This window comes from Odontesthes bonariensis, chromosome 13, assembly GCF_027942865.1.
Source record: "Odontesthes bonariensis isolate fOdoBon6 chromosome 13, fOdoBon6.hap1, whole genome shotgun sequence".
Classification (NCBI taxonomy): Eukaryota; Metazoa; Chordata; class Actinopteri; order Atheriniformes; family Atherinopsidae; genus Odontesthes; species Odontesthes bonariensis.
In genome coordinates this window covers 14,035,125-14,058,845 of record NC_134518.1, presented here as the reverse complement: position 1 = coordinate 14,058,845, position 23,721 = coordinate 14,035,125, and the positions used below count along the sequence as shown (strand labels likewise).

The 23,721-nt window shown below is 42.0% G+C and overlaps 1 protein-coding gene across 2 annotated transcripts in view; it reads left to right on the top strand.

Moving 5' to 3' along the window:
* Nucleotides 1-23,721, top strand: part of ppp2r2ba (protein phosphatase 2, regulatory subunit B, beta a) — a 48,766-nt gene that overhangs the window by 11,554 nt on the left and 13,491 nt on the right. Inside the window, exon 1 of one of the 2 annotated variants that reach the window (XM_075481056.1) lies at nt 17,562-18,404. The exons of the other annotated variant lie outside the window; for it this stretch is intronic. Within the exon in view, the coding sequence (XP_075337171.1) occupies nt 18,335-18,404 (70 nt within the window). The 5' untranslated portion in view covers nt 17,562-18,334. Of the gene's footprint in view, nt 1-17,561; nt 18,405-23,721 lie in introns of those variants that run through there. 2 annotated transcript variants of the gene reach the window in all.

Genomic DNA, 23,721 nt, shown 5'->3' with positions numbered 1-23,721 from the left:
CAAAGCTGGTCCAGCGTTTGGAGATTAGTGGCACTGCAGTGATGTGGGTGGCTCTAAACAGTGGCGTGTATTTCATTCAGCCCATCTAGACTGCTTTAAATTGTTGCTCAGTCTAAAGGGCGGTCACGCTGCATAGTAAAGCATTTGATCGATGTAGGGGGAGGGGTCAAGATGAGAGTGCAGATTTTTCTTTTTTGGGGGGGGGGGGGGCTCTATTCCGGCAGACTAGAATCTCAGGGTTGGCTGTGACACACTGCTCTGCCTGTTTTCATACCAAACGCTTGTCTCTGGCACCTAACCAACTTCAACTTATCAATGCCTCCAACCCCCTCAACCTACCCCCACACCCCTTTCTTTCCCTCCTCTCTGACATTTTGGCTCACTCCTCTCTTCCCCATCTTCTCCATCTCGACTCTCATTCACTACCTCCTACGTCTGGCTTTCTGTTTTTTTCTATTTCTCTTTCCTTCACTTTCTCTTTCTCCACTCCAATTGAGCTTTATTCGTGTCTTCCGGTAGTACAGAGGGCTGTCGGATAGAACGTGGGCCTCCAGGTTTCCATAGTGATACTTTGTATCCTGATGTCATTAGTATTGACGGTGTGTAACAAGGCCAAGCTGTCCTGGCACGGAGGTTGTTGACTGTTTACTCAAAACTTAAGCCATTCACTTTCAGGTTAATGTGTGACTCTGCATGTGTGTGTGAGACTTAATTCAGTTTGTCTGATTGTTGATGTTTTGATACTGGGTGAAAAAGCAGCAGATAGCAAAGCTGTTTAATTTGTGACTGTCTGACATAAAACAGTATGATCAAGTTCCAAGAGCTGGATTTGCACCAGGAAATTGCTGTTTAACAAGGAAACATCCTTTCTGGCTGCCTGCTTATGGTATGATCATTGAAGCATGTCTGTAGTACATAACTCCCAGCCCGACTCCCTGTCTCTCTCCTCACTCTTCTGGCTGCTTCGCTGGCTCATCTGTCTGAGGAGATGGGCGCCCTTTCAACACTACTCCCCTCGGATATATATGTGAGCGTATATGTGAGTGTTTATCTACACTCGTATTCGCCCAAGTGAGTGACCTCATACATCTGTGGTGATTACTCAAATCTCAGGGCTTCTCCCAGCACATCTCCACCTCTGGCAGCTTGATCAGCTCAGAACTCTTGCAGGCCCTCAGCTGGCAGGTTGCAGCCTGTGTGCTGCCAGTGTAATTAGTTCTGCTGGGTTTGGACAAAATATGGATCCCATATTGATGCTGTCACATCACATGAAGGCAGAGTGCATCTTTGTTGTTTATCCAGGTCACACGCACAGATGTAATTTGTCTGTCTGTGGAAGACTGCATCTTCCACTTGTAATTTTTCATATGTAATATAATGAATAAAGGTTGATACAGGATGTAAACAAAATCATTTCCTGCATTGACTGAAATGTGAACTGAAGCTTACAAATACAACATGTACACACACATTAGCATAGCTCAGTTTGGGTACATTATACTTTAGCCCAACCAGCACCAGAGTGCAGACATTTGGTGAATAATTGATTAACACAGATAAACCGGTATTTCACTCTGTACTCGCAGACAGAAATGGCAAAGCACTACTGAGAGCAGCTGACTTCAGATGATCATGAAGGATTAATTGTCTTCATATTGTTGTTTTTTTTTGTGCTACAGAACACATTAGATTTCTTTACAGGTGAAGGAGAAAGAGCAAACAAAATCTCTCTCAGTACAACTGGACACAAGGACAAAATTGAATATCTATTGAACTACCTTTTAGGGGCTTTGAAGATGAGTGCTCCTCTTCGTACACCTGAAGCCAGCTGCAAGGAGCAGATGCATTTAAAAACATTTTTGAAAAAAACTTGTTTGAAAGAATAATGTTATCTGCTAATCGAAGGGTACAGTTTCAAAATCAGGGCTTTAAGAGTTACGCCATGTAGGTAAGCAAAATATATATAGTCGTGAAAAAAAATCAAGACAGTATTTTAACTAACTAACCTGTTCTTACCAGGTCTCGAAAAAAAGGGAAAAACAACAACACACAAAATATTACATTGAGTGAAAATCTATTGTAAATAAACTAACATAAAAATCCAGAAGCAGTGTGGGAAATCCACCTTTTCTGCCCATCTATCTGGGAAGGTTTTAAGACCATTTCTAAACAATTTGGAGTCCATCATTCTTCAGTGAGAAAGATTATTCACAAGTGGAAAACAATCAAGAAAGTTGTCAATCTTTTCAGAAGCGGATGTCCAAGTAAGTTCACACCGAGGTCAGACTGTGCAATGCTCAGAGAAACTGGAAAAACCCAAGCGCCACATCTCAGCCTTTACAGGCTTCAATTAGCATGATGAATGTTAAAGTTCAGGATAATACAATTACAACGAGACTTAACAAGTATGGACCAAAACCAAACACTTATCAGCACAAACACCTCAGACCAACTGCCAAGCACGGTGGTTGAGATGTGATGATTCGGGCTTGTTTTACAGTCACAGGACCGGGACAACTTGCAGTCATTGAGCTAATCATTTACAATCATGAACATGTGAGGCCATCAGTCTGACAGCTAAAGCTTGGCTGCATGGTCATCAAAGACAACAATGATCTCAAATGCAGCAGGAAATCTACAACAAAATGGCTGAAAAAGACTAAAATCAAGATGCTTAGTTAAAAGTTGATACTCTAATCTGACTGAAATACTGAGACAGGACATTAAAAGACCTGTGCACGAATTAATGCCTGCAAACGTTAATGAACTAAAGCAACATTATAGAGTAGAGTGGGGAATATTTCCTCCACAACAATGTGAGATACTGATAACATCGTACAGACTATGATTACTTCAAGTTATTGCTGCTAAAAGTGATTCTACAATTTATTGAATCATTGGAGTGAACTGAACGTACTGAGAGCTGAATTTAAGAAAAAGCTTGCATCTCACATGACTTTAACATCAGGTGTTGGCCATCAACAAAAATTTGAGGAGAATTATTTCTCCACTTTCAACCCACGCAGAGGTGTCTTTGCTATTGTAAGATGGTTGCAGTCTTAAATGACAGAAAACAACACCACATAGTTAGACAGACCATATTAACCCAAATAAATCTAAATCTATGGTTACCATCAAACATATCATCAGCTGTATTCATGTTTATGCCTTATATGATTATCCACAAGAGGTTTCTGTGGTGGCTTGGCCATCACCAAATCACCACAAAACGACTGAATTGAATTAGACCTTTTTAGCCTATGTCTTGTCCTGTGAGTCCTTCTCTCTTGTGCAAGGGTTATGTCTAATTATTGTTGCCTAGAGCTCACATCCCTGGTTATTATTTGCTTTTTGCACGTAAGTTACGAGTTACAATGACATATGAATATATTGCTATCCATTTGTGCATATCAATTTTGCTATCTTTCTCAAAATTTCTCTATTTTTAGGCCATTGCCCTTTTTTTTTGACCAACTAATAACCAGGGTCCAGCCAAAATAATCTCAGAATTAATGTAATTCTGAGATCTGTCCGCTGTCGAAGGGACAGATACAGGAAATCTTTCCTGCCACATGCCATCACTCTGTACAATAATAGTTAATTGTCATTATGGCATCTCAATACCATAACTGCATAACCGCACAACTGCATTGTTGCACTTTGATGTACATATATTTTTATTTTATTTTATTTTATTTTATTTTATTTTATTTTATTTTATTTTATTTTATTTTATTCTTATTCTTATTGTCTGTACGCTGCTACTGCAAAGCAATTTCCCAGCTGGGATGAATAAAGTAGTTCTATTCTATCATGTAGCTGCAATTGTGTCAGTGTGTGTGTATATTTAAAAAAACAAAGGTGCAAAATTTTCAGCAGGCATTTTAGCAGTAAATAGAATAATAAAACTGATGTGTGTGTTATATGAGTTGTTGATGGCGTTGACAAATTTAACCATGTAATTTTTCTTTTTGCCAGATGGTGGTGCTCTAAGATTTAAATTCCTCAGTGCTCATGGTTTTTGCTTATTATTCTGTCATGGCACACTGTTTCATTTCTGAGTATACAAAGAAATGTAGATAGATAGATAGATAGATAGATAGATCGGAAGATAGATTGATCGATAGATAACTTTACAGGCATACACATATACTGTGATATGTATATGAAATTTAGTTTTTTCCCCCCCTTTTTTATTCTTATTTCAATAAGTCTTCCTGTCCAGTCAAGAGACGAAAGTGTTTTTGACCGACGGCCAGAAGGATAAACAGACAGATGGACTGATCACTTTTGCCAGCAAGTCTGATCTTACCCTGCCACATCAGAAGTGGCCAATCCTTGAGGCTATTTTGGAACAGAGACCCCCTCATACCCAGATCAATACATTTAGCCATAAAAATCAAGCCCTGTTTATATGAGAAACTGGCTGTTTGAGCTTATTGATATGTTTCTATTAAAGTAGCAAGTGGCAAGAATTTATCATCACAGCGGGAGAGGTTTGACCCCACCTTAAGCTCGTGTTTTCATGTGTGTGTTTATGTAGTTGTTAGAAAAGTGTGGATGGACAGCTTGCCACCCTGTGGACAGCACAACTACAGTCTATCTGTGATCCACGCTGGCAGCTGCTCTGCCAAATGGGATTTTCCTGGAGATTACAGCCTCAAAAGTGTGACACGCTTGCATGTGTTTTGTCTTTATTGTTGATGGAGTGTGGGTGTGGACTATTGTAATGAAGCAGTGTACTTTATTCGTGTGTGTGTCTGTTTTTGGAGGGCTCTTGAACCGGGGTGCACAGAGAGCATGTTCTTTTGTCACATGGGGCTGGTTGAAACATGACTGAATAGCTGCAGGGAACCTTCTCTGGCAAGCTGTAGACAAAAAAGGGGAGGGAATGTAGTCAGATGTGGGGTCGGGCTTTTTCCACATTGATGCTGTTCTTATTAGCGACACAAGCTCTTGTTGATTAGTTGCTGGCTGTCCTGTTTAATGGTTTAATGGTTACCCATGGTGGCTGTTACAAGGCAGGGTGATTTTACTGTGTTATCTGTTTAATGCTTTTGTTAATGATTTACAGTCCACCTTGTTATAGGTAAAAAAAATTGTTGATTAATTGGTTCACCGATTGCCAGAAAAAGTTATTCTGAAACTAATTTCATATTTCAAGATAGATTGCAAATAAATGTAATTTCAGTTGGTGAGGATTATTTCCATTTCTTTGTTTTGAATAGCTGTAAACAAATTATAATCTGGCATTTTTGAACAATTCCCATGAATTCCATTGCTATTGTAGATTTTCACCTTTTTTTAAAATGTTTTTAATTCACTTTGTTTGCCTGAGTGTCAGCTTTGTGAAGAGCTGTCCACGGTCCTGAACATAAGCTGTGCACGGCTCCCTGGTTACGCATTGGGGAGGTGGCTTTGTAGTGAGTCACTAACCTGCTTAACCTACTTTCTATTGACCAGTCTTTCATCTGTCCACAGAGAGGAAAGTGCTGTAGGATAAATATAGCATACTTAACAACATACATAGATTCAGTCTGACGCAACGCAAACAGTACTTTGCTTTGCTGCACTACTGTATCTCTTCCTTTAATGCACCACTAATCATTTCCCTAATGAAATCCCGCTTGTCTCTGAACATGAGCTCTCCATGTTTGTCCCATTAACCCAACTGGTAGAAAATGTGTTGGGACGTGCTTGAACCTTTATTGAGATGAATATGACCAAAATAATGACATTTTAAGATCTTAATTGTCCAATTACGTGGGCAGCTGTTATGCTGCATTGCAATGCCAGTTCAATTGCAGTTTCCTAGCAACCAGCGAGGTACAATGCAATGATTTTTTTTTTTTTGAACAATTTGTTTATTGAGATTTCAAAACAAATTCCAGCAATTCAACGTCAGTACAAATGACAATGGGTGTTAACCACCCCACCCCCCTCCCTCCCCATGGACAAGAGTGGGAAGAAACAGGTAAAACAGTAATGATTTTATAAAACAAATAAAAAGATTAACAAAGATAAAATGCCAGTAAAACAAGCAAACAAACAAACAAAAAAAAAAAAAAAAAAAAAGGGGAAAAGAAGAACACAGAAGGGGCCCTATAAATGCAAAACAAAACAGGATGTGCAGAGTTTGGCACAAGAGACAAACAAGGCAGCAGGCCTGGGTAAGATTATATCATTCTCACACAGTGTTACATTACACCCAGCCTCTTTAAGATTGTTTAGATTGAGTTAAGCCCTGTTCACATCACCTATCGGAGCCGCTCCATTATGTAAAAAGGTTACAAATTTTCCCCAACATTTCTCAAAGACTGATGGTTTTTTCCTAAGATTAAACATGATCTTTTCTGATGGCAAATATGACGATAGCTCTTTAAGCCATAAAGAGACACTAGGAGGATCCTCACTCTTCCAGTTGATAGCAATGCATTTATTTGCTGCAATTAGGGCTAATCTGATGAAGCGAGTGTTGACTCTCATATTAACTGGTAGACTCGACAGGTCCCCTAATAGTGTCAGCCGTGGATTAGCTGGGATTTCCACCCCCACAATACTTTTGACCATATCCAAGATAGATCTCCAATACTGCTCCAGACAACCACATGCCCAAAACATGTGGAGAAGGGACCCCGTTTCAGTCTTGCATCTAGGACAGTGTTCAGAGTAGTTACTACTTATCTTATGGAGACGTTGAGGCGTCAAGTAGACCCTGTGTATAAGGTTAAACTGCAATAGTTTATGCCGGCTGTTGTAGGAGAATGATTGGGAACTACTACAAATCTCCCTCCACACAGACGCTTCGAAGGCAGAGTCAGTGTCAGTTTCCCACTTAAGTTTTGCATTAAAAGCTTTGTTTTCTGCCAGGCTCATTAGTCTTTTATAAACGTAGGATAGAAAACCCTTGGAGTTAAGCTTGTCTCGCATCATACTGTCTATCTCGAAGTCCTCCAAGGGGATAAGTTTCCCACCTTGCTGTACCCTAATATAATCTCTGACTTGCAAGTATTTAAAGAAGTGTGCAGAGGGGAGCCCAAAAGAGAGCCTCAGTTGCTCAAAGGATTTCAGATAATTTCGCTCATATAAATGTCCAAAAGTGCATATACCTCTGTTGTACCAGTCTCTAGTAATACTATCTCTCAATGCCCCTGGTAAAACCGGGTTCAAGTGGAATGGAGTAAAACCATACAGTGTCCGGACACTATGAAACTTAGCCCTAATTTCATCCCAGATTTTGGATGTAAGTTTTATCAATGGATTATTAGTTACATTTTTTTGCTTATGATAAGAGTAAATAAAAGGAATGCTAGATAACTCCTCTGCTGTATGGGACTGTTCGATCTGTTTCCAAGCTGGAGGGTGCTCCAGGTCTCTGATCCAGATCCAAATAGCTCTGGACCGGGCTGCCCAGTAGTACATCTGGAAATCTGGTAAGTTTAGCCCCCCCTCTTCAGTGGGCCGACAGAGGGTTTTGAGTTTAACTCTGGGAATTTTACCATTCCATAGAAATCTAGATATCAGTTTATCCAGATTCTTAAAGAAAATTTTTGGGATTGGTGTTGGTAGTGCCTGGAACAAGTAAAGAAATTTGGGTAAGATATTCATTTTAATACAATTTATTCTACCAATCAGAGATATAGGAAGAGACTTCCATCTGTCCAAATCTGCTTCAACTCTTTTAAAAAGAGGTTCATAATTGAGAAAGTAGGTCTGGTGTAGTTGGTTGGGTATTTGCAGACCAAGATAACAAAGCTTATATGGATCCCAATGAAAGGGAATGTTTCCCCTCGATACACCTTGAGCAGTTGAGTTAAGAGGCATCATTACACTTTTCTGTTTATTTATCTTGTAACCAGAGATACAGCTATAGTCTTCTAACAGGGAGCAGAGGGCGGGCAGTGATGCCTCCACATTAGTCAGATATAGCATAATGTCATCAGCATAAAGCGAAATTATATGTTTCACGCCTTTGACCATTACACCCTCTATTACAGGATGTGCTCTAACAGCAACTGCGAGAGGTTCAACCGCCAACGTAAAGAGGAGCGGAGAAAGGGGGCATCCCTGGCGGGTGCCGCGTGACAGGGGAAACAGAGATGAGATGTCAGCATTTGTTCGGATCATTGCAGATGGATTGAGATAGAGTATCTTTATCATTCGTATCAAATTTGGACCAAAACACATTTTTTCTAAAACTGCAAAGAGAAAGGGCCATTCCAAGCGATCAAATGCCTTTTCAGCATCCAATGAAAGGGCAACGACCGGCACATTAATATTTTTGGAGCAACAAATCAAATCGAAAAACCTACGGACGTTATCGGCGGAAAAGCGGTTCTGAACGAAGCCAGTCTGGTCTTTATGTATAAGGCTGGGTATCACCTTCTCCAGCCTGGAAGCTATAACCTTAGTGAATATTTTATATTCTGAGGAGAGAAGGGCTATGGGCCTATATGAACCACATAGCCGTGGATCTTTGCCTGGTTTTGGCAGGACGGTAATCAGGGCCTGTTCTAAAGTTTTAGGCAGTTGTTGACTTTCAAGTGAGTGTTTGAACATATCCATTAGTGGTGTTATTAGATTAGATGCAAATGCTTTATAGAAGTCCATGGAGAACCCATCTGGCCCCGGCGATTTCCCTGCTGAAAGCTTACCAATTGCATTCAAAACCTCTTGTTTCGTAATATCTGCTTCCAGGTCCTCCCGTGTCCCCACCTCCACCCTGGGGATTACCAGTCCCTCTAAGAAGTTAGTCATTTTATGATTGTCAACCCCCTGGGAGGAATATAAGTCAACATAAAAATCCCTAAAAATGTCATTGATGCGTTTGGGATCATGGACTATTGTGGCGTCGTCCCTGGTCTTAACTGAGGGGATGCATCTAGAGTTTTCTTCTTTCCGGATCTGCCAGGCCAATAATTTACCACTTTTATCCCCATGTTCATAGTACTGTTGTTTAGTTCTAGCCATGGCGTTCTCAATCACCCTAGTGGTTAGCAAATTATATTCAGTTCTTTTGATATTTAGAAGACCCAAAGTTGATTCACTGTGAGTTTGGAAGTGCTCTTTTTCAAGAGTCTTAATCTCTGATTCAAGTGTCTTGGTTTTCAGCATGTATTGTTTTTTTTTCCATGAGCTATAGCTTATAGTCTCACCTCTCACAAATGCTTTTAAGGATTCCCACACAGCCGATGGCGAGGCGGTCCCTTTGTTAATACTAATAAAACAGTCTATTTTGTTACTAATAAGTTTAACATAGTCTGCGTCATTAACTAGATGTGTGGGGAATCGCCAAAGTTTGCAGCTACTGCTAGTGTTCTTTTTAATGATCTGAAGCAGAAGAGGGGCATGGTCCGAGTGAGTCATAGCTAAATATTCGCATGAGGATATAAGATGGAATCTGTCAACATGAGTAAGAAATAGATCAATTCTGGAGTAGCTTTTATGAGCGTGTGAATAGAATGAATACTCACGTACTGACTTATGTTTTTCTCTCCATACATCTACAAGCTTGAAATCTGCTATTTCTTTTTTCAGAGTCTTGGCTGCATGTGACAGAGTTTTGGGATTAGAGGATGACCGATCCTTAGAAGGATCCAGAACTAAGTTCATGTCACCGCCTATAAAAAGTTCACTGGGATGACACGTTAGTGTGAAAAATAAGTTTTGGAAAAATTGAGGACAGTCGTAATTTGGCCCATAAATATTAACTAGCGTAATAGATTCACCTGCTAGGGAACCTTTAAGTATCAGATATCTGCCCTGTTTGTCTTTCTCAACGTTGTTCACCTGCAAGGGGACATCTTTACGTATCAATATGGCGACACCTCGAGATTGGGATGAGAAAGAGGAGTAAAAGGTCTGCCCTTGCCATTGGCGTGCTAGTCTGACATGCTCTGCTTCAGTTAGATGAGTCTCCTGCAACAGAGCTATGTCTATTTTATGATTCCTAAGGAAACTAAGTATCTTTCTACGTTTTAACAAGTTATTGATTCCATTAGTATTCCATGTCAAATACTTAAGAGCTACAACTGTCATTTCCCTAACCTATTCCTTCTATGAAGTGATGCAGGATCCAGAAGCAATCAGGGCAACAAATCCAGGCCATTGTCTTATCTAAAAGATACATTTCTATGTCTTGTACGCAGAGTAAGAGTGTGAAAGGAAAAAACAAAAACAAAAAAAAGGAGTAACCTGAAAATAAATCAAACTAATCCCCACAATCCCCCCTCCTGCCCCACTCCCTCCCCAACTGAGGAAGTGTTGAACCCCTGATCTACCTGACGCTTTTTTAATGCAGCTGTTACCTATTGCTGCATCATTAAATGGTGCCTATCCTCCTCACAAAAATAAGTAATCTATTAGCCATTAAGCCAAGTCCATGACAAAACAAGAACAACAAAAAATAAACCCCAAAAAAAACAATTACATAAAGTTTTACCTCTTAAGGTGAGGGAACATTGTAAGCATTATACCATGGAGCAAATCCTCAGAAAAACATCAAGGAAGGACTTCAAATTACATAACCTCAAAGCCACAAGGCCAAAATCTTGTATTCGCCAGACCCTTTAGTTAGTGAGCTATTGTTAATGACTAAACAAGCCGCCCTCCGGTCTATAAAAATATACAGAAATGTAAATAAAACAGGAGGTGATACTTATAACACCTAGTCGTCCTATAATGTAATTATAAATAATAACCATCGCCTCTGAAGTTAGGGGAGAGGAGAGGGATAACGCTTGAAACTTGGCCGCGCTACCTGGCGGTTACAGTAGTACAGAACACGTCTACCATAGCTAAGTGTATTGAACATTTTATAGACAGAATTCAAAGCCCAAATACAGCCTCCCGGTAGTCTACTTACAGCTGGGGTCCGCGCTGAGAATGAAAATAAACCGGTCCGAGCAGTGTCCTAAGTGACAACAAGGCTGCATGTCCATAACGATCCGGGGGAAGCCGCAGACAGCTACTCCAGGCAGAGAACAGCAATCCCGCGTCAAACACGAAAGTTCCCAGGCCAAACAGGTCCATAGTACGAGCGGTAAGATTGCGCTGGTAGAGAAAAAATAAAAATAAAAATAAACGAAAAAAATTCCCCGGCCATGGAGATCAGTCCTGTCTGCCCGTCACGGAGACGTGTCCAAATGCGTAGTTCAGTCCACCGCGTAGTGGATTAATCTTGGGGCAGCACATCTGGATGATATCTCTTAAGATAGTTTTCCGCAGCCTGTGGCGTTGTGAAGGTGCGCCGGCCACCCTCTAGATCCATAGAGAAAGTGGTTGGGTGCAGTAGTCTGAAAGTGATATTTTTTTCCTTGAGTTTCCTTTTCAGCGGCACAAAGGCTTTCCTCTTCTTATACAGAGCAGTTGACATATCTCTGAATATCATTATGGTCGAGTTGCCATATCGTAGGGAACTCTTGTTCCGGGCCGCCTCGGTAATCTTGACCGTGTCGGAGAAGCGGAGCAGCCGGATCACAATAGCGCGGGGTCTGGCGCCATCCGCCGGGCGCTGTAGCAGGGATCTGTGAGCACGCTCTATTTCAAAAGTTTCCCCGTCTAAGTCAAGCATCTTGGGTAGCCATTCTTGAATAAACGCCACTGTGTCCTTCCCCTCCACTCCTTCTGGAAAGCCGACCAGCCTCAGGTTCTTCCTACGGGCTCGGTTCTCTTGGTCGTCCAGTTGATCCCTCAGGTCACTCAATTCGCCAACCGTAGATTTTTTGTAGTCATCCAGCTCAAGTTGCAAAGCAGCTAGCGAGTCATCAAACTCACATTGCTTCCCCTCGATGCTCTTTATTCTGTGTCCAATAGCCTCGTTGTCTTTAGCGATCTTTTCCATCGTTTCGGAAAGCTTATTCAGACGTCCCTCAATCATGGACTCGATCCTCTGCATTCCTTTTTCCATCTCAGAAATGAACCACTGAGGGGCGTGCTGTGGAGGCTGTCCATCTAGCCCGCCGCTGTTGCTGCTAGCACTCGGTGGTGTCATTTGCCTATTCTTCTCATCTTTATTTCCGTCCGTCTTTTTCGGTGGCATTGTCTCGTTATCACTTTTCCCACTTATTAAAGCACGCGTGGCGTCGAGTTGACTTAATGAAAAATCGGCAGAAGGCTAATTTCAGTGGGCTAGCAAGCGGAGCACGGCACCATGCGTCTGTATCCTACGCCTCCATAACCGGAAGTTCTGAGAAGAGACTCACAATGCAATGATTTTGATGATGAAGTGGCATCCTTTCCTCTCAGCAAGACTAGGCTGTCTTCACAAAACAAATCATAATCTGCAGGGTATGTATGCACCTTTACCTTTAGGCTAATGTGGCTTTATCATTTGTAACACTGCCTTGCAACAGAAACAATTAGAGATTTGTTTGCGTGTATGTCTTCCAACTGGGTATGCTCGTATTTAGAGATACATATGTTTTACACGTGCATCCCTGTATCCTGGAGGCATGAAAATCAAATAGATGCACCGCTGCAAACATAATTGTTGCAGTTGATTAATTTTTGTCCAATATGCCCTGTCCTGAGCTAATCATTGTACACACATTCTTTTCAATTAAATTATTATCAAGGGAGGCAGAGAGAGAAAGGTGGTGGGAGAGTTGGGGGAGGGGAGAGAAGAGTCAGGGGGAAACAGAAAATCCAATCCTGCTGGTCCGAAGTCTTGGAGCAATGGAGCATTAGTCTCATCCTGATGTAATTGGAATGACACCAAGAGTAAAGCCTGCTGATTTAGGGACAGCCTCTAGGCTTGATTTAATGCCCTCTACCAAAACTATGCATCCATCTTTTTATCTTATTTTCTTTCCCCATCCCAGGCCCTCCACTCTCTCCTTAATCCCTCCCCCACTCTTTCTGGCGCTCCACTCATTCACCTTCTGCCATGTATCTCCATCTGTACCCTATTAATGGAACAGTATCACCCTTTTTATAATACTTAAAGCCAGAAGGTTCTAAAAAAACCCAGACTCTACTGGAAGTAGAGTTTTACTTAGTCCATGTGACATTTACGTGCTTGAATGGCTGTGTATTACTTCCACAGAGGTTATGTTTTAAAATTGAATAAATATTTTCAGACAAAAGCGTGAAGAAAAGGGCAGACTTAGAAGTAGTGTATGTAGGCCTGGATGCTGCCTCTCTGGGGTTTGCTGCTGCTCAGTCGTCTGACAGATGGACTGCCAGAGCAATCCTATTACCCCCACGTGTTTAGCTGCTCTTAATGCCAGGGTGGGATGCCTGGCTAATAGAAGGCAATGGAGGTTTAGGGGGAGAATTTCATGCCACCCAATGATTATCATCCTGATTTGTTTGATAACACAGAGAAAACCTCAAACCAGTGGACGCAAGTGAAAATTGTGACCATGACGGCTTTCCAGCTCAGCTGGTTCCCCTGTCTCACCGAGGGACTTCATATCAAATCCGCTCAAGAACTAAAAAGGCTTTAAGATATATATATGTCAAATACCTGCCTCACCTTTCAGCAGCAGTTAGTTTTTATTTTTGTCATTGCTCTGTTGTTCCTTTGTACCGCTGGATTCTATTAAAATATTGTGTATACTTATGGTTGTCTATTTTACGACAACAATTAACCTTAAAGTCATTGAGTGAAAGTTAGCTACGTCTGTTATAATTGTAAAAAATATTCCTCAACTCACTTCATACGTGCGGCTCAAATTGAATTTGGTGCCATATTCTTGCACAGCACAGATGTGACCACCATCAGTGATGTTGCCATTGTGTTGAGGGTGAGGTAGCTAATCATGCAATATATGGGTCTGTATCAAACCCTAGAGGGTAAGGTTGTGAATCATTTAAAAGATTTGCTGGTGTTGGATTTGGAGCGACACTAATAAGACGGAGAGCAATGTTGCTCAGTCAATGCAATACTAACTTCAATAAAGTGAATACTGAACCAAGAAGTGGACTGACTAAGCAGAAGTTCTGAGGAGAATATCTCATAACTGTCAGATGAATTATCAAGAAATTTTGCGCAGGCGTCTGTTGTCATGGTATCAATATGTCCAAACAACTTTTGAATGGATTGCTAGGAAGTTTTTGTGCAGGTATTCATGGTATCCAAAGGACCGATCTTGCTGTTGACACACTAACTTTAAATATTGTGGCAAACTCTTGGCCCACCCTCTGAGATATCACCATATTAATTCAATACATTTTGGATACATGTGCCTTTTTTTTACAGCAGATATTTTAATGTTATTAGGCATGTCATAATTAACAATTATTGGAAATAATTGTAACAAAAATGTCATATTTCCACATTTTTCCCACATGTTTTTTTCTATTTAAAAGTAATGGTGACCCTTTAAAAACATCATCTGGTTGTATGCCTGTTTCCTGCTGTTAATAGTATATCTGCCATGTGCATATGAATTTCTTTAGAAAGCTTAAAAGCCAAATAGACACATATCTGTTTATATTCATGTATTAATTTCCTATGAATTGCTGCTATTCTGTTATATAAAGACTGGTATTCTATTTAGGCTTATAGTGGTGTAAAAACTGACAGAGAAAATTAAAATGTTAATCATAACTGTTTGTTTGACAAATAGTCATTTACTTAAATGTCATAATTGTGACAACCTTGTGTATCAAATCAGAAAACACACATTCTACCTTCGTGAAAGTCCTGCTGGCCTGCAGAATTGTTCTTTGTCAAGGTTTACGGAGCCATGAAAAGAAACGTAGCTTTTGTTCATTTTTTCACACAAGCGTTTCAAGATGTGACAAGCCAAAATGTGGGCCGTGATTACGGTTTATTCTTTTTTAACGAGGACAAACATTTATTGTTCGCAAAATAGTGAGCTGTTGTGACTTTAATCAAAAAGTTTTTCTACTTGTGAACCCATGGGCTTGACAAGTGAAATGACTCAACAACTACTGAATTACTTTCCATGAATGCTGTCACAGGTGTTCACGTTCCCCATAGAATTAATTTTATTAGCTTCCAACAAGTTGCAGACGTTCAAGTTTTTCAGTGCTTACATGCTAAAATAAAATGGTTAGCCCGGCTTACTTTCAGTATAATGTTTCCACATTACAATATAGTCTATATACATATGTGTAGTCTTGGAGCAAAGTCAGTGGCATACATATTTGATCCAGACAGTTTCAAGTCCATTGGTCAAATAAAAATGATTGCACAGTGATGTATTTTTTAGCTGCAGTTGTTCCATTATTTGTACTTACTGAATTCAAAATATAATTAATGATACGGACTAGAATACATTTCTAATTTATATCCCATAACCTTGTATTTGTTGGATTAATTGTATAAAAAAGTCAATATCTTAATGTATTTAAACCTGTCATTACTGCGCGATCAATATACTATTGACGGCAGCCTTGAGATATGAGGTGATTGCAATGAAGGTGTAGCAGTGTAACTGTGTTGCACAGATGCTGTTCAGTCTTATATCTTTGTATACTCCGTCTGTACTTGGCTTTGTTGCTTTTGTATGCAGACGGCGACTTCGCAGCCTGTGAACCTACACCAGAATCCCCAGGTCAAGCAATTACGACACATCAAGGAAAGCAATTGGGCATGACTAAAATATCATTGCCATGTGATAGTTTCCCTATGTTAGGTTCTGTTATAGCCTAATGTAACCCAATTTGTCCATATGATCGAGGAAAATTGAGGACACGCTCTCCAATTGCGTTGGCCCCCGGAGCATTTCCTGCAAGTCTGACGCACGGCAGCTGGGCTGTGGATGCGCTGTCACTGGTGTCTGACCCAGTGGAGTGGGAGATGGGGTGTAATGAGCGAGAGAACCGAGGTAACAGAGGAGAACAAGTAGCTGGTGGTTCAGAGGAGGAGGGCAGCATTATGAGAGCCATGGAGCACAGAAACGTGAGGCCTTTTGAGTAAAGGCTCTCAGAATATGTGTGTTTATCAAACTGTGATCAGTTGGGATGTCATGGGAGATCATATTTTGAAGTTTTATGGTGTGTATATAGGCACAATGAAAGGGTAAAAGGCATGCAGGTAGATAGTGGATGAGATTAGCAAGGCAGCATTGATCCAGGCTTGGGTTTAAAGCAGGATTCCCTACTCACTACTTCATTATACATTCAGATATCTCTGTGCCTTTAACTGCCACTCCTGTCCCTCATCTGTGCCTCATAATCCCCCCCCCCCCCCAACCCAAACAGAATCTGACAGAACTGAACCTCTCATCCATGTGACTTCATTCTGACAAACCCATTGTTTCACTTTCAATTCTGTCTGCTCTGCTCAGCTGTAACTTAGCCGAATTCTTTGTGCATTCCTTTTGTCGTCTTAAATCCTGTTTAAATATTGGTAGAGATGGGAAACACAGAACACTGACCACTCAGTTAGATCTAAGAGGGTCAAGGATGGCAGCGTTTCTCTGCACATTTCATTAAAGGAGCAGGGGAGTGTAAATACAGAAACACGTGAACCGCAGGCCGACGCTCCAACCTTCATTATCCCCCTGCATGGATAATGCTCTGTAATGTATTCCGATGGAAATGGAGGTTGGAGGGTGATGGGGTGTAAAAAAAGCATGTGTAGGAAGGTCTTTTTTTTCTTTTTTTCTTTTTTTTTTTTTTTTTGCTACTAGCGGCCTACCTCCCTCACAGCCAGATCCCCATTAGTAGAGGAGCAGAGGACTGGGTGTGCAAATGGTTCCTGTGGATTAGACTGTTAATGCATTTAGGAGAGGGGGCTCCACAATCTCTTGATTGCTGCTGCTGCTATGTGTGTGTTGAGGCTCGTGCGGGGAAGATACCCAGTCCCTTTGTGGAAACAGAGAGATTTAGCGTAAAGTGAGTAGATAGGGGCAGAGCTGCACGGCGCACTGATACAGTGCACACACACACACACACAGACACACACATCAAAGATTAAGGATTGACCAAGGAAGCTCGTTGTGTGTTGTGTCATTAAACTCGGCGTGGAAATTAGATCTTTTCAGAAAGACGTGCAGACGGAGGCCTTACTAATCTAATTAACCAGCGTCTGGAATTTTTTCATTTTCTTACAACTGGCTCTGTTTTCTCTCAAGCCTCTTTTACCTATACCCCCCTCTCTCTCGACATGTCTCCTTTGTGTCCTTCTGCCCTGATTTCTCTGAGTCTGAGGTCGATGCCCTCTAGCTAAATGTGCCGTATTGTGCACTTGTTTTAACAAATCGTGTAAAGCCTCTGCTGTCCTTATGGCATGAATTGCTGCAGTCGGGGATGGTTCAGATACAGAGAGAAAAGTCATCAAAATAGGTTCACTCCCCAATCTCCTCTGACAATGAACAGATTCCTCTGCATCAGCAGCAGCAGGAAGTAGGGATGGTGATGGATCTACCAAGCTTAACCTGCCAGCAGGTCATAAAGCGAGCTTCATGAATGCAGCTGGTGTTTATCAGACAGTCAGTGAGGAAAATCTTAAAAGTCTTTCTTAGGCGGTGGTGGCAAGACAGAGCGTCACATTTGCTGCTTGTGGTTTTTAAAGAGCCAGCTGCCAGGGAGCAGGGAGGGGCCCCTCTCTGCTGAAGCGCAGCAACAGAATCAGCAGCAGCAGCAGCAACAGAATCAGCAGCAGCAGCAGCAGCAGCAACAGCAGCAGCAGCTCACTGGGTACAGATACAGTACAGCTCTGCGCTACTCTGCACAGTGAGTCAGCTGAGCTGCCAGGGATGCCAGTACGCCGGTCCGCTCCGATGAATGAATGACTGGAGGAGAGCGAGGGAAGCCCGCGTGATCTCGAGACAGAAAGGCGAGGATGCAACTCTGAAGAGTCTGACATGGAAATGCTGAAGTATCGGAGCAAGCGTGTTGACGCATAATCCCGCCCGCCCCGCTAGCACTGGGAGGGGGGAAAACCTAGCCTGCCTAAACTCAAATCCCCCAGAAGAGGTTTACGGAGCTGCCGCTGCGTGTTCAGGCTTCAACACGACATAACACTTCTCTTCTTTTTTTTTCTTTTTTTTTTGTATCACCTGTGCAGGCTCCGTGGTGATAATTAATATATTTTAACATCATTGGAGTACATAGTTGTCGATGACTCGAGGCAGAGGACCAATTGCGCTATAATAATTAGGCAATAAAAACCACTGCTGGAATCGACGCTGTCACTGCACCGCGGACGGTGGAGCTCGTGTGGCTGGGGTGTGGACAGGACCTGCCCGTACATCGTCGTCATCACAGGTGTTTGATCTTGATTGCGTTTTGATTACACCGGAGATCTGGAGCCATGACAGGCCCCCCGCTGGTGCCACGGCCCGCCTGCTGACGGTACCGGGCAGGATGGGCGCAGGTCTGCCGCTTTCAGGATCCCGAACCAGCCGATTCATCAATGGAGGAGGAGAGTGACACCCGGAAAATCAACAACAGCTTCCTTCGCGATCACAACTATGCAACCGAAGGTATTTTAACATGTTATTTAAGCAGTTTGAGCGGCTCAGAAAATAAAGCAGAAGCTTTAACCATAGGGTGGCTCACATCAGGTAAAATAAGTCACTGTAACTGCCAAATGAAAGTCACAACAAGTGAGATGTGGGCTTCTAAAATTGTCTGGGTGATAAGCATTTTTTTTTCTCATGTTAGGCTTTAAAGTGATGCTGTTTGGTCACTTTGTTGGTACATTTAACCACCTTAACACTCACCATAAGCAGCTATATTCAAGGAACATTCTGGTTATTTGACGATCCAGCTTGCATGTGGTGTGAATCACTGGACACGATGAGTTGGCTTCCTATTATATCTGCTATTTTAGAATGACCAAGAAAAATCAGAGCATTATGGGCAACAAGGGATTAAAGCAGCCTCTAGCTGCTTCTGTAATCTGTGGGATGCTGTTTGGAAATGACCAAAAGAATTGTGTTTTCCTCGTTCATTTGTTGAAAGGATGAGACAGAGACAGGGAGGATGCCCTCATTCTGGGAGGTAGCACAATGTAAGATGGATCTCGCTGTGTTTTGCAGACACGCACACATATTCACACACACGCATACACATTTTACTGTACATGCTCATAACCTAGCATTGAACAATAGCTGTTTCCTTCTCCATGAACGTGTTTCCCGCTTCACGAATCAGCCTTTTCAGATGTTTTATGCTTGTATAATTTCTTTATGGTCCACCATCAGCTCCACCTGCCCCTTAAAACCCCCTTTATATGATACATCTACAGGTGAAAATTATCACTGATCTCATTATCACTAATTTGCAGACTACTTGCAAGCATTAAAATGCTCTATGGTTTTCAGTGATATAATAAAAGCATTATGGACTTAGTTGCAATTGGGAATAAACACTATCATGTAATCTTGAAAGGCAGGGTATCCCTTTAAATACCAACATTTACATATCAGTACATACAATACATGTACGGCATTTTCACCACAGAAAAACACAATCTTCAGTTTCTACGTGCATATATGGACATCTATCGTCATCTCTTTATTTTCTGCTGAAGAAATATTACATACAGTGCAGACTATGTGATAAGGGCAGTTGGTGGTCTTAGTTGTTCAGTTTGAAGCATTATATTTCTTCCCAAACTTGCCACTTGTATTTAAAGTCTCAACAGTACAGGAAAAGCGTTTAACTTATTCCCATCACTCATGTTTTACCACCCTCTTACCGTAAGGCTGAAAAAAAACTAACCGGAAAACTATATTAATCTGAAATTTGCCTGAGCTCCACATAATGGGGCAGTGGAATAACATTAATGCATATGATCTATCAGCAGCGTACTACAGTAGAATAGAATAGAGGTTGCTGGAGGGGATGCAGGGTGGGTCAGAGACACCACGGCTTCTTTTCTTTGCTCGGGCTCGGGTTACAGATGCCTCTGCAGGCTGGAGGAGAGACAAAGTCAAAGATATCAGAGGACATATTCTCATTCTAACACGTGTTTTTGCTGCATCCCTTATTGGTATTTCTTTAGTCTCCATTCAAATGCAGGGGAGCACCATAATTTGCTTAGCTTTGGCATTTATTAGATGATTCCCTGTCACTGGTAAACACACAGTCACTGGTTCACAGCGAGATGAGGCAAAGTGGGGGTGGGAGTGATGGATATCTTTGTTTGATGTGTGAGCTGAGATGAAAAACAGGAGGGGCATCTTCTTTTCCCTGTCTCTCCTTCTCCCTCTGTCTCAGTATTTCATCGGATCAGGAGAAATTGGATGAGAGTCACACAGATTGTAAAATGTGTCTCTGTTAAAGCAAAGGACTGTCTAGTCGGACGCCCATCTGTGCGCTTCACCCATCTACTTTTGTTATATTTTATTGCCGTAATTTACGACTGATTGCCACCATTCATACATCATGAATAAGTGTATGTGCCCCTGTGTGCATCTTATAAGTGGTATGAAGTCAGTCTGCAGCTAGAGACCATACTGGCCGGTGTTGGGGTCTGTCACCTGTTCCTATAAATTCACTAAAGTGCACACGCTCCATCGGGTCTGTTCAGACCACACATACACACACACAAAGCTTGGTGAGTAGTGATGAGTTGGTAGGGATTTCCCTCAGGTCCTGATCACACTTGACAGCAGGACACTTTGATGATGTCACATTTTAATGATGTCACTCATGCTGACCTTTGTCTCGCACCAATTCCACGCTTCAGTGGGTCCATTGCTGGCTACATTGACTCTGTATGCACACACTAATGTGGGTTGGTCATCCATAGTCTGGTCCAAAATTTCAAAGTGTCCCTTGAACGTTGAAGCAAAGTTTCAAGAGACATCATTATTATCTTTAAGGAGGAACATTACTTTACATTGTGATTTGCATTCAGCAGCCGCCTGCAGAAGATCCATTGCTTGTTAGTGGTGATTGGCTGGATGATTTGTATCTAACTGTAGCTGTGTATATTTAGATTGAGTCAATTGCCTGTTAAGCTCCTCTACAATTTGCATCAGTTCATTTTCATTATCTCCTCCCGGGATGTTTACATAATAGATGATACTGTCAAATAGCACCACATTGGGTTTAAAAATGTAAATAGCTTTCGCACTGTGAGGCAGGACCTAACCTAACGTCCGCTTTGGTATTGATTTCTGGTCCTTTACAATTTAGTCACGGAACAATGACCTAAAGATCTATTGGTAGGAAATGTAATCCCTTCCTCCCTCCCGTCGCCGCTCCCTCTTCTTCTTCACCTTCTATGTCTCGCTCTCTACTTTGCTGTTGTACATCTGCCTGATGTGAGTTCAAGTCTGTGTGTGATGTGACCTCTCTAGCCCCACTGAATACTGATGCAGTCCCATAACAGAGAGTCCACAGCCTTTATTGCTGCCTCGGACCTGAACAGAGCTGAGCCTGGTTGCCTGTGCCAATGCAAATGGCCTTGGGCCACACTTTAAGGCCCTAGCATGAAAAGACTTAGCCCGCCATACCCTCAGGTCCCATCCATTATTCACTACGAAACACTCAAATCGCCAAACCCTGCTTCGCCTCATCGTGCAAGAAAGATAATGCATATGTGTGTGTGTATGGGGGTGGTGTGGGGTGGCAGGGGCTTAATGGCAAGCTGTGAAGTTGGGGCGAGTCACACTCCTTCTTCAGCAGCTGCTTTCATCCCCTGATTAGCTTCTTATTAAGTCGGCGGCACCATGAAAATTTAATGAGAATTTATTAAAGAATACCCGTGGTGTTGCTGCTGTAGGATGATGACAAAAAAATTCTACTTTTCTACTACGATATTACTGCTTACATGGACAGAACTGGATGTATTGTGTGTGTGTGAGTCAGTCGGTGCACAGCTTGCCTAAAGGCTAAGCAGTGTTTAACCTTACTGGGCGCTGTAATGGGATACATTTGTAAATGTTGATGGCTAATTCCTGCATCCTGTTGAGGAATCGCTCGAAATTCTTCATGTTTTGCTGATAAGGTCACCATAAATAAAGAATTTCAGTCAGTGCTGCAGACCACTAGTCTTTGATTCACTCCAACCTTGAAAACGGCATGATGAAAGGGATTGCACCAAAGAAACAGAGCCAGTCAGATAGAGAGTGAGTGTCAGCTTTTGTTTTTGTGGTGGATCCTAATTCCATGCATCCCCGCCTCCCCGCCTCCCCACCATCCCCTCCCTTCCATGTTTTCAATATCTAACAGAATACCAAATAACAAGCATTTCAAATGACTCCTCTTAGTATTTGCATTGTGTGTGCAGGAGTTGAAAACTGATTTCACTCTTTCCCCACCTCACTTCTCATTCTGCTTGGTCCTGCCCTGTGTTTTGTCTGCAGTCAGATGTGTGCCACAGCGATGTGCTAATGAAGTGTGAGAAGTGGAGCGGTAACATGTCTCGCCCATTTCGCCCTCGACTCCCTGGAGTGTGGGGATGCAGAAAATCATATACACATATACAGAGATACTCTCGTAGAAAAAAGTACACTCGCATTCACATGCGGTAAAAAAAAACACACATGCACACACACACACACACACATGCACCCTGTATCAGTCTCAAGGGGCTGATCCTGGAGAAACCAGGTTAATTAGCTTGTTCACTCCAGATCTTACAAAGCATCATGCTCTTCAGATGAAGGGAGCTACATTGTGCTCTGCTGCTTTGTGTGCAGCTAATAAAGCCTAATAAACCCCTTAATCATATGGCTGAGTACCGGGCCAGTAAGTATGGCAGGGTTTATTCAAAAATTCTGATTGATCTCAATTGTTGCTGGTGCAAAATTAAGTCGTTATCGGCTGCTTGTTCAGCACAGAAATGGTCTTTATGTCTTTATGAACTCAATTTGCGGGGCTGGCACATGTGTGTTCATGTTCCTTGAAGAAAAGAAATGCGGAATGATACATTTCATCGATTATCTACGAAGGAACAAGACTGGCAGGTGAAAGAGAGTGCGAGAACAGACTGGAATTATCCAGTGGCCTGATCCTTTGACGCAGGCAGCTCAGCACAAGTGCTGTAATCCTCTCTTCTCCAAGTCTAACGCTAACAAAGCTTTAGCACTCCACCATGTTGCTTACATCCCTCCTTCTACCTGGAACTACTCCGCACAACTTACGCAACTAGCTTTCCGTGCAAGCAGATCTTTTTTGGAACTGTGTTTCTTACACAACCCTTCAATTCTGATAAACCAAGGCCTACTTTATTTGTGTGTTTTGTTTTTCTTTAGATTTTTCCCCAAGACAGGATTATGTGTCCTGTAAAGGTTAGGCAGGGTTCTCCTATTTTAGTTTTTTGTTATGTCTGCACCCATGAGACCTGTTGTACAATCTTTAATCGAGCTATTTAAAGCAACAAACATCCCCTTTACTCTCTTTGCCTTTAGTGGCCTTTTCTGTTGCAGTGAATCTGTCATGCGCAGACATATCTAAATATATTCAATATGTTTCTGGCTCCTCATGAATCGCTTTCGTTCCAGAATCAATGCATGTCTGTGTTTCCATCCTACTGGTTTCACTGTCAATGCTGCATGTGAAAAGGGGGTACTGACAATCCGACTGGTTTGCAGAAACAGAGGTGGGCTGTGACGTGCCTGTTTTAATTCAGTATCAGGCTTGTCCGCGTTATTACTGGTGATGGATGTGTGTTATCTCAAGCATCCCTCTGATGCGACAAGAAGCGCTGACCTGTCTTTGTTAGAGCTGGCTGGCCACAGGATTTATGGGCTTCATCTGGTTATGGTCTGCTGATGAAACCGTGTGTGTGTGTAAGAAAGAGATAGAGACAGTGTGTAAGTACACATTTGATCAGCTGAATTT